Raw genomic sequence first — 11,454 nt, forward strand, 5'->3', positions numbered from 1 at the left:
TCCCCCCCCCCCCAGTCCGACCCACCCTTCGGATGTTTAAATGAGGATGAGTTATTATGAATTTAAATAGTGTATATTTGAATGGGTTAAATGGAGGCGCTAACTGTTACTCCCGGTATCATCATTAGTAAATAGAGTGAGGAAGTTGAACTATGTTGATGTATAGTTCAACCACTTCTCATCTGTGTCGAATCAATTTATTACGAACAAAATGATAGCTTATTTTTTTCTCTAGAAGTTCAGTTTTTCAAATTATAAAAAGGAGAATATTACTTTAAATTCTTCTTCACTCTATATACAGTATCGTACTCAGTTTAAGGTTTCAAGGTTTAAAATTAATATTTTATTAAAATTGAATTTTAAGAATATATTTAAAACAAAACAAAGCAATCAGACACCCAAACAAACAGTTTGTATTAGAAATAATTTGACAACCTTTTTTTTATTTATAGATCATTATCTTTATAAATTTGTATTAAATTTATTTTGAGCAATTTTGGAAAAACTAAATATTTATGCACTTTACACACATATTCATTTCGTATACATCCTTTTTTATAAATCATTAAAAGCAGAAAGAAAATCAGAAAGATATGAATTCGAAAAAAAGAAACAAAGAAAACGTTAAATCTTTGATACGAATGAGCAATTTTTAGAAAGAATTCTTGAAAATTCGAATTCCACTTTTTCCCTTTTTTGAGCAGTTATCCTTGCAGCATTGCCACAAACTCTAAATAACAGTTACTATTATTGTCATTAAATCTAATTATTATTACATATACTTTTGTTATAATGATCATGATAATTGTTATTATTATTGATATTAAATCTAATCATTATTACTATACTTTTGTTATGATTATCATGATTATTGGTGTTATTATTGATATTAAATAATCATTATTACTATACTTTTGTTATAATTATCATGATTATTGGTATTATTATTGATATTAAATAATCATTATTACTATACAATTGTTATAATTATCATGATTATTGGTATTATTATTAATATATAATAATAATTATTACTATACTATTATTATAATAATCATTTTTACTATTATATTGCTTATTATTATTATCAATACAATAATTATATCTTCTATCCTTTTTTGTTATCTTTATTATAACTGAATCATTTTCAATATTTCTTTTATCATAATAATTATTTTGTTTACCGGCATAATTGATAAAGTTTAAACTTTTATCCTCTTCTCTATTTTCTCCTGTGAACGTAAAGTATTCTAAAAATAGAAAAAATGTCACATTATCGACTTCAAAAAAAACTAAAAAGAAATTGAAAATGTGTAATAACTATTTATAACACTGTTTTTGGTTCGCAGTGTTATAAAGTTTTTGGACAGAAATTTTCTCTTTGGATTTAATTTTCATTTCAATTGAAAAAACATATTTTGGAAATATCCTAATTTTTTTGGAGAAAATCCGGGAACCAATCAAAATTTTATAGCACACGTGCTATAATGTACAGCTATTTTAACATTATTAACATTATAGCACGATGATTACTTTAAAGGACGTTTTTAATGAAATTCACGATCAAGTGAGGAAGTATGATAAAGTATACTTTAGTTTCATAAAACATATGATGCTAAAAATTTCGATCAAAAAAAAATATTAAAGAGTTTTTAACTTAAATGCTAGCAAAAAAAAATGTTATTAAAATGAAAATTATATTTGAAATATTAATTTCAGAATATTCTGAATTCATTAAAAGAGATGAAAATGTCTTTGATCTATATAACCAAGGATTTCATGTGAAAGACTTGAAATTTATCTTAAATTTACACCCCCCACCCCTTCCCCCTCCCGACCCTTTTTTCTACCAATAATCAATTTTTTATTCAAATTTTGACATCATTACTGGAAGCGAAAGCCATATAACGTACGTATTCGAAATAATAAATAATCAAAAAGAAACTAAGTTTTAGAAACAAACTAAAATTTTCTAATCACATTATTTTATGCTTTGAAAAAAAATATTTAACATCAAAGGCATTCCTAAATTTTAAACTTGAAAAGATGTCCAAATCGTAAATATTGGTCCAAAATTAATTGAGGCCCTAGCTACCACTCTATTGTTTTTTTTAGGACACCCTGTAGACTGTAGAGAGTAGTAGATATTTGGAATTTAGCAAGAATGATTTATTGTATCAACCACTGTGCTTTAAAGGTCTCAAGCTCCCAAGCAATGATCGATTTTGCCAATTACTTCTTGAAACCCATAGCTAACAACATGTGTGCTAACAATTATACATGTAAAGAGCTTCAGAAAAGCATTTGTGAGTTACCGCGCTTAAAATTAAAGCCCAAGGTGTTGTGACACTTCAAAGTCGATTCTGTCTTAAAAATTGATTATCGTTTTTATAGCAGGCTGAATCTTTGTGACACTTTTTCCTAAAATTGTAATAGGTGAACAATGAATAAAAGGTTATAATGCAAGGAAAGTTACTTTAGAGGTACACTCGTATTTTGTACTGCAGTGTACTGTCTCTGGGCGGTAATGTAAACACAAAACGGATGTCACAGCCTGACATGGGATCCATCTTTCACATAAAAAATCAATGAAATATTTTTGTCGCATGAAACTATTATGTGAACTTTCAAAATTCAATGCTTTTATCCTCCTCGGATACTAAATTAACACTGATGTATCTTTTCTTGTTTATAAATTCCACCCAGAGAGACTTATTTCAACATGTTCGCAGAGTATATGCAACTGCAATTAACTTTCCTTGCATTATAACCTTGAATAAATATGAGTTTAAAGCGTTGAATATTAGGGATATCTCAGTCAATTTAGTGTTGACCTCCATAACTTGTGTTTACCTTGAATCATGAGATCCACCTCATCAGGTTCAAGACCCTGTTGTCCTTTCATTATCTGCCTAAAATTGAGAAAAAAATGTTAATTTAAAAAATTATTTTGGTCTTCTTAAAAATATGTTTAGAAGTTAAATAAGCAGGAATAGGTTAGGATAAGTTTAGGTAAGAATTCAACATTTAAAAAAGCAACTACCAAAAACATAACTAACTAACATAACTATTTTTATTTCCTTATTTAGACCTTATATTTAATTATCAAACTTTGAATTGTACAGGATGAAATAAGCTTGAAATATCAAGGGGTTTAATAATTAGGTTGCAAAGATATAGTTTAGTTCATTTTCCGAACTTATATTACAGAAGAACCAATTGTTTGCATAAATATATACTTCAATATATATTTAGAGAAAGATAGACACGACCCAACTGAAGGCATATCATCGAACTACATGTTAATTTTTGTCAAAAATAGTTTTCAGCATGTTTGACGTACTTTTAGAAGGCTTTTTAATAACCTTCTTAACACCCTAACCATTAAAAGTCTAATTTTAAATTAGTTGGTGGGTTATAGTTGGTAGTGACATGTTTCACACTTTCCTATCTCAACTCTAAGGGTATAATCGTAAGAGAGTTGGGGGTAAACACCCCACCCTCTAAATTAGACGAAAAGAGCCCAATTGGGATAGGGTTAAAATTTGGGGAAGTGAAATTTATTCTCTGATTTTTACTTACTGTAACTTTTGGAAACTACAACTATTGTCTTTTATCATAAGAAAAGGCAAACCGAACGAAATGGATGGAAAATAAACGAAATTTTTAAGAACGAACAAAATTAATTTTTTAAACGATTGAAAAAAAACGAAATAGACCGTTCACAAATGATGAACAACCGAAATGAGAAAAATCGAACGTGTCAATCTTTACCAACCTAATTGATAAAAAAAAACTCTTTAAAACTCTCCAACCTGAACTTTATCTCTTGAATGCGTCCATCGTCTCCGTCGTCAAAAGTTCTGTAAAATCAAGAAGCTCAAGAAAAATTAACATTTGGTTATTTTTTATTACTTTTATACCTTTATTATTACCAAACAAAATGATTTCTTGTCCAAATTTAAATTTTCTTATTCTTACATCTCTACAACATGATGTCGTAGACCTTTGATATTTTAACCCGTAAATTTTTCTAGGTCTAAAGTTAGTTTTTGGTTTACAGTTTCCACGATGTATAATTGCTGAGTTGGAGCGCAAAATTGACGTTTAATCGTGAATTTGGGTGGGTGAATTAGAATCGTTTTTTATTAATATTCAAATAATGACGTCAAAAAATATAGTAAAAATTCTATAGTATACTAATTAGATGTTTAGGGACATATTTCTCAAAAGAAATTTGTCAATAAATCGAAGTTAGAGTTAATTATTTCCTTTTTCATCATTATATTGAATTTCTTATTTTCTATGAATTTGTTTGCAGATTTCTTCAAATGTCGTCTTTTTAATAAAAGTTGCAGAAAATCTGCAGAAAATCTTTGTGATTAAAGAGAGATAATAGAAAATAATAATTGAATAAGATTACTTATTTTCAATGATAAGAGTTAATTTTTATTTTCACAACCTGTTCCTAAAAAACTAATTAGTTTACTGTAGAATTTTGTTTACATTTTTTGTCGTCGATATTTGATAATAAATAAAATAAAAATCTGAAAACGTATCCACCCAAATCGATGATTTTGAACGTCGGCTTTGCGCTCTAACTCAGGGTTTACAGATCTTTAAAAAGTTTTATATGTCTCCAATGAATCCTAAATAATTTGTCCACAACACTGCATACTCAGTTTAGCTACCTTGTATAGACCTTTAAGTTAAATTTTAAATCAAAAGTTAAAAAGTTAAATTAATATCTTTACATGAGTTAGAAATTGTTTAATTAACTTTAAAACTCTAATTTTGTAATCTTCGCTAATTTGAAAATATATTTGTAAAATTAGATCTAAATATTTCAAAATTTGATCTAGCAAAACTTCCTCTTTTGAAAAATCAGAAGTCACTAAAATAAGTCGCAGAGAAAAACAAAATTAGAGTTTGAGGCAAGTTTGTCGCTGACTTTTTACCACCTTAATTTTTTATACAAAGCAATATCAAATTAAATTAGAATCTCTTTTAATCTTAAAACATGAATATTTATTGTAAGCTCTTAACCCTATTCCTGCTGGGGGGGGGGGCAATTTGACCCCCCCCCACCCGTAGTTTTTTTACATAACTCAAAAAGTATTGGTCTGAGGCTGTTGTCATTTTCTGACATTTCCTAAATACCCATAGCCCTCCCTTTAGGTCTAAAACCGGGCTTACTGCATGAATGACTACTTTTTCCTGTAACGAACTAAATCTTTGCTTTGACCCACTTTCAGTTGTCGAATTCCGTTAACCTTCAAAAGAAATTTGCACATTTTTAGTTTTTCTTAATTAGACATCATGTTATTTAAAATGTTGCTACATTTTTTGCAAATTTTAAATTGTATGGTCAAGGGCTATCCCTTTTGGAAATCTTTTGCAAACATTTTTACTTTAATTGGATTTTGCAAAACAAATTGAAGTTGTGCAAATTTGCAAATTTTTTTCCAGATTCTATAAGTAGAGTTGATGAGCTTTCCAATGATGTATCATTGTCATATTAAGAGGGATTAAGAGGGGGTCAAATTGACCCCCTCCCCCAGCGTATCCTGGTTTACAAATACCCCATTGCAGGGATAGGGTTAATAAGAAGGTTTTTAATACAAGGGCACAAGGGGGAAATGCCCCTTGATAATTCTAAAGCGTTTCGAATTTAGATTGTTTTTATATGCTCTTAACTTACTTGAAGACCTGCATTAGCGCTTCTTGATTCGGATCCTCTCTGAATTAATTTCTTAAAAGTAAAAATTCTCTGTTTGTGGAAAACTTTTAGATTTTCATCGTTTAAATCTTAATCTAAGAGAGTGTGGAAAAGAGTTTTTCTTGACCAGAGCAAGAGTACGGTGGTAGGCATTTATATCAATATAATGATTTGGAATTTAATTTTGATTTATATCAAGTATTAAAACAGCATGGATAAACAAAAACACGGAAAAAAAGAGAAGCTGTGAATTGAAAATCTTTTCTTTAATTACTTGTAAACTACTTAAAAGTTCCTTCGTTTAATCGAAACCAGAGAAATGAACTCGTTAAAGGAGAGAGAAAATCCAGTTTTATCGATACTCACAGCTCCAACTACATTCTTTATCTAAATTATCAAAAACTATCAAATAAATACATCCAAAATAAACTTTTAAGGTAAATACAGCTTGTTAAAAAAAACCTCCAAATTTTGAAAATAACATTTTTTAAAACTAATTTTTGGTTAGCAAAATCAGATTATTTCATCCTCCTTGTTAATATATACAGCGCTGTGAATCGGTTAGTCACTAAAAATTGCGTGTACAATCCCTTTGACCGGTGTTCCTTTTTGTGTGTACAATCCCTTTAACATGTTTCTCTTTGTGTGTACAATCCCTTTAACCTGTTCCTCTTTGCGTGTACAATCCCTTTAACCTGTTCCTCTTTGCGTGTACAATCCCTTTAACCTGTTCCTCTTTGCGTGTACAATCCCTTTAACCTGTTCCTCTTTGCTTGTACAATCCCTTTAACCTGTTCCTCTTTGCGTGTACAATCCCTTTAACCGGTGTTACTCTTTGTGTGTACAATCCCTTTAACCTGTTCCTCTTTGCTTGTACAATCCCTTTAACCTGTTTCTCTTTGCGTGTACAATCCCTTTAACCGGTGTTCCTCTTTGTGTGTACAATCCTTTAACCTGTTCCTCGTTGCGTGTACAATCCCTTTAACATGTTCCTCTTTGCGTGTGCAATCCTTTTAACATGTTCCTCTTTGAGTGTACAATCCCTTTAACCTGTTCCTCTTTGCGTGTACAATCCCTTTAACATGTTCATCTTTGCGTGTACAATCCCTTTAACATGTTCCTCTTTGCGTTTACAATCCCTTTAACCTGTTCCTCTTTTGATGGGAAACCCAGGCAGTTGAGCATTCTGCATGCTTCTCGGATACTAAGTACTCCGTCCATATCATGGTCAAACAACTAAATAATTGGAAAATATTTATTACTGAACGTATACAGGGGGAGCAGGCAACGTATCAATGCCCCCGCCCCAAGATACTTCTTTGGTCGATGTTTAATAAAATGTTTTTTTTTCAGTGAAATACTAATTATAAAATTTAAGAAAGGATTTATGTCTTTGAACACAAAATAAATGTCGTAAACTCAGATATTTCAAACTTTGCTTCTGTTATATCAATTAATCTAAGTTTATAATATCAAAGTTTCACACCATCATCAGTCAGGTTGCAAAGATAAATGGATTAGAAAATTAGAGTTCGTGCAGGCAAAGACTTAAATCCCTTATCTCTATACCTACCAAATTGAAAGCAGTTTCTTCAAACTTAATTTTACCTGAAAAAGACTTTGAAGATCTTCAAATTCATCTTCAGCTATTCCAAGTTCATCCTTAATCATAAAAAAAAATGAATTTTTATATCAGCTAACTTTACAGAATAACGAGTCCACTCCACACCAAGATGTACAAAGATCCAGACTGCTATGAAAATGTTGAATCAATTCAATTCAATCAAAACCTTTGAACACCTTGGAGTGTAGCACACTAGAAATGTATATTTTAGTACCATAGTTGTTTGCTTGAGTAATTATGAAGAAATTGGCAAGGTTATTATTGGAACTATTAAGATATTAAGAAAAATTCTCAAAATTCTATTTGTCCATAAATTCTCAAGTGAAAGACTTGTTTATTGGAACACCCTGTGTTTATATCACAGAACACTGAAGCACACCTCCAGTATGGAAACAATACAACAAAATGGCTGTTTTACACTTTTTTCGAGTCAGTTCCACTCTATATTAATCTATTCTATTTGGTTTATATCCTACCGTATCAACTCTAAGAATATATTCAGTTTTCTCTTTTTTATTCTTAATCGTTTTCTTCACATGAGGTTCCTCGTCCTACAGAATAAAGAAGCATCAAAATTGCAAGTATAAAAGGAGTTATTGCCAAAAAATAGTGATTTTCCAATTAAAGGGATTCATAATATTTTTGCTTGTTGTTGATAAGGATATATCATCACTATTCTGTACACGAAAATCATGCAAAATTCTTGGAATTCTGATAATCTATTAGAAAGATGAGATGTGTCCTATAATGTACGTCCTGAGCTGGGAACTTTTGAATGGTGGATATTGGGATTAATGCTTGATCTACTCTTTTTCTTAATCTCAAGATTAAATAATGCTTGTACTTCTCTTGATATTAATCTCCCCATTTACTAACCGATCGGGATTTAGGATATCCCATTCTAAAGTTTTCAGCTCAGGTAAAAAACTACAAGTTCCTCGGCCATGGATGGATATTGGATAATATCATCCACGTCAAACTAAACAACTTGTCTGGACCTAAGATTTGAATTTTATATGTTTTTATTTCATGACTTCTCTTATTGAGGAGCTACTGAGAGGAACAAAAGACCTTTCTAATTTGTAAACTGTGACTGGATAAAATACTTTTTACCAACTTCGCTCTAGTTTGCAGTGAATAACAAGATAAATTTTCAACTATTCTAATTTGTAATTTTGTAACCGGATAAAATATATTTGACCAACTTTGTTCTAGTTTGCAGTGAATGAAAAGGTAAATTTTCAACTATTCTAATTTGTAATTACTAATTTTGTAACCGGATAAAATATATTTGACCAACTTTGTTCTAGTTTGCAGTGAATGAAAAGGTAAATTTTCAACTATTCTAATCTAGGTCCATTTAACTCTATACCGATTGGGCTATTTTTGTACAATATATTGGGGGGGGGATGTTTTCCCCTAATGATTTTACCCTTAGAATTGAGATAGGGGAGTGTGATACATGCCCTTAGTCGAGCTAGTCACAGCTTGCTCATTGAAAAAAATTTTTACCTCTATCTGTAATGGATAGGGTGCAAGGGAGGATTTAGAAAAAGTTTTAAGAAATACGTGAGAAAAATTTTCAAAAATAAATATTTTTATCTCAAGAAATATTAACATTTGACACGTGTTATTAAATCCATTTTTCACAAGGGCTTCTAAAATATATAAATTTTAGCCCTAAAGCTTAATTAATAAAAAAACAAGTAACCGGATTTCTACCTTGCATCAAAAAATAAATAAGTATTCAGGCAAAATATTCAAATATGAAGTTAAAAAGTGAAGAAGTTATAGCGTTCAAATGTCAGCCTTTTTAAAGTTATTTAAAATAAAAAAGGGTTGGGTGGAAGACGACATTCTAGTGTCCTAACTGTTATTGTTAAGTAATCTATTCTTAATTACCTTTGGCCTTCCAGCGTGCAAGGCTTCAAAAAGATTACTCGTAGATTTCACAACCTAAAATTTTATTTTATTTTGAAGTTTAAGTTTCTTGTTCATGGTTTTCAACATAAATTAAAAACAATGCAGAAAAACACTGATATCGTCTTGACAAGATTTAAGGGTTTTTCGTTCACAATACCCTTAACGCAGAAGCCCAAAGGAGCTATGCGCATGCCACGTTAAATTACAAGAAAGTGAGAGATTATGCGTGTAGCTCCTTTGGACTTCTGCCTCGAGCGTTTTTGTGAACAAAAAATCCCGAAATCTTAAAAAGACAACATTTAGTGATCTATCTGTATTGTTAATAATCTATGGTTTTCATAATCAAAGAATATCGATTAAAATTAGAATTAATTTTTTTTTAATCGTACACAATGAAAGCAGGAAGCTATTGAATAGGATGACCACTTTAAATGATTAATTTGTTGAAATCTTGAAGTGTTGCATGTTCATTGGACTATTTAAAATCAAAATTTGAGGCTATTTTGCGGATTTTTCCAATTTTATCGGTGACTTTCAACAAGACTTTGACCGAAATTTGTTTATGCAATTCAGACCAGCCAAAAACATTTCCTTTCGTCTTGTCAAATACCATAAAAACGGCTGAACAGATTGGTTCAGCCGTGTGTTTGCGTTTATTAGATATACAAAATATGACACACTAAAAAAATAAACATATAAATGGAGTTTGCATTTGAAAAAATGTCAACTTATTCATACCTTTGTTTTATTGTCGTCTTCGTTAGGAGATTTAATGTCGTCGTTGCTGTCCTCCCGTTCCAATTCATCCTTACTATCATCTCTCCCTATATTCTAGAATAAACAAATATTTAAAATAATTTTGGGTAAACTCTCATAGAACAAATAGACTTCCAAAAAAGGAAAAGAATTCATAAGATTACTGCAGGGAATGTGTTCCCTGTTATTTCTAATAATATATGTGATCCCTGCAGTTTTGAATTTATTTTATTTCCATTACAAGACTATATTTAGGGCAAAATTTTTAGATTAAAGAGTTTCAGGTCTTCATTTAAGTATCATTATTTTATGTGTAAACTATAATAAAATATTTTGTATAAATAGCATGTGCAGTGATGTGTATGTCTATTTTGATAAATATTTTCCGAAATAGAAAATAAAACTTTTTATAAAAAAAAAAAAATTTAAAATGTTTTTACTTTTAATTAGTTGTGAAAGGGGGAAGTAAATCTCATTGGCAAAAAATATTCATATTCACAAATAAGAGTTTGCAATTCAGAGCTGAAAACTTTAGAATGAGATATCCTTAATCCCTTTTACTTAATATGAGTATCCAATGGACACACTTTTGATTTTCTTCTTAAACCGTTCATTCTTGGATATAGCAAAGAAAAATCAAAAACCGGGTTTTTTTTTTAATTTAGAGAGTTCCTCCCGTTTCTGTATATAATCTTAAATGACACGCAAAATTTCAAATTTATCGGCCTCATATACGTGACTCTGATTGGTTTAATTTTTTACACATTTCAGGATACAAGTATGCAAGATTAGGTTAGTCTCGATATCAAGAAAAAGAGAGGATCAAGCATCAATCTCAATATCCACCATTCTAAAGTTTTCAGCTCTGTTTTTCATTATGTGTAACCTTAAAAGACACAACGGATTTTTCTCCCTCATTTTTCTCCATTTTGTTTAAAGTTTTATCTGAAAAGCTTCAAACTTTTTCTTTTTTCTGGAGAATAGGCCGAACCTGTAATCTGTACTGAACTATACCTGGAGAATAGGTCGAACCTGTAGTCTGTACTGAACTATACCTGGAGAATAGGTCGAGCCTGTAGTCTGTACTGAACTATACCTGGAGAATAGGCCGAACCTGTAGTCTGGAGAATAGGCCGAACCTGTAGTCTGTACTGAACTATACCTGGAGAATAGGCCGAACCTGTAGTCTGTACTGAACTATACCTGGAGAATAGGCCAAACCTGTAGTCTGTACTGAACTATACCTGGAGAATAGGTCGAACCTGTAATCTGTACTATATCTTATCCAAACTTTCGCGATCATTTTCCTCACAACAATTGTCATAGAGATCCAGAGAGAGCAACCTTCATAGAGATACAGAGAGCTGAGCTGTGACAATTTGAGATTTTGAATTGTCGCAACTCGCAACCAAGGTCTGTACTCTGTAGTTTA

At 30.6% G+C, this 11,454-nt stretch overlaps 1 protein-coding gene across 1 annotated transcript; it reads right to left on the reverse strand.

Annotated features, from left to right (window-relative positions):
• Positions 1 to 464: 464 nt before the first annotated feature.
• On the reverse strand, positions 465 to 11,134 carry LOC111710390 (calmodulin). The gene is made up of 12 exons (XM_023484471.1): positions 10,909 to 11,134; positions 10,005 to 10,097; positions 9,246 to 9,299; positions 7,820 to 7,894; positions 7,328 to 7,381; positions 6,866 to 6,955; positions 6,015 to 6,106; positions 5,702 to 5,740; positions 3,816 to 3,863; positions 2,854 to 2,912; positions 1,185 to 1,250; positions 465 to 730 (listed from the first exon to the last, which is right to left on the reverse strand). Exons 1-12 carry the CDS (start codon positions 10,948 to 10,950, stop codon positions 705 to 707), a joined length of 738 nt encoding a protein of 245 aa, XP_023340239.1. The 5' UTR covers positions 10,951 to 11,134; the 3' UTR covers positions 465 to 704.
• Positions 11,135 to 11,454: the final 320 nt, after the last annotated feature.

This window comes from Eurytemora carolleeae, unplaced genomic scaffold (genome assembly GCF_000591075.1).
Source record: "Eurytemora carolleeae unplaced genomic scaffold, Eaff_2.0 scaffold1051, whole genome shotgun sequence".
NCBI lineage: Eukaryota > Metazoa > Arthropoda > Copepoda > Calanoida > Temoridae > Eurytemora > Eurytemora carolleeae.

Excerpts from the sequence above, each read along its gene's own strand:
- LOC111710390 (XM_023484471.1), bottom strand. The coding sequence starts at position 10,950 with ATGGAGAAAAATGAGGGAGAAAAATCCGTTGTGTCTTTTAAG. Across the intron at positions 6,107-6,865 it reads TCCCATCAAAAGAGGAACAG|ATAAAGAATGTAGTTGGAGC; the intron begins GTTAAAGGGATT and ends TTGATAATTTAG. Across the intron at positions 3,864-5,701 it reads GCGCTAATGCAGGTCTTCAA|AACTTTTGACGACGGAGACG; the intron begins GTAAGTTAAGAG and ends TTGATTTTACAG.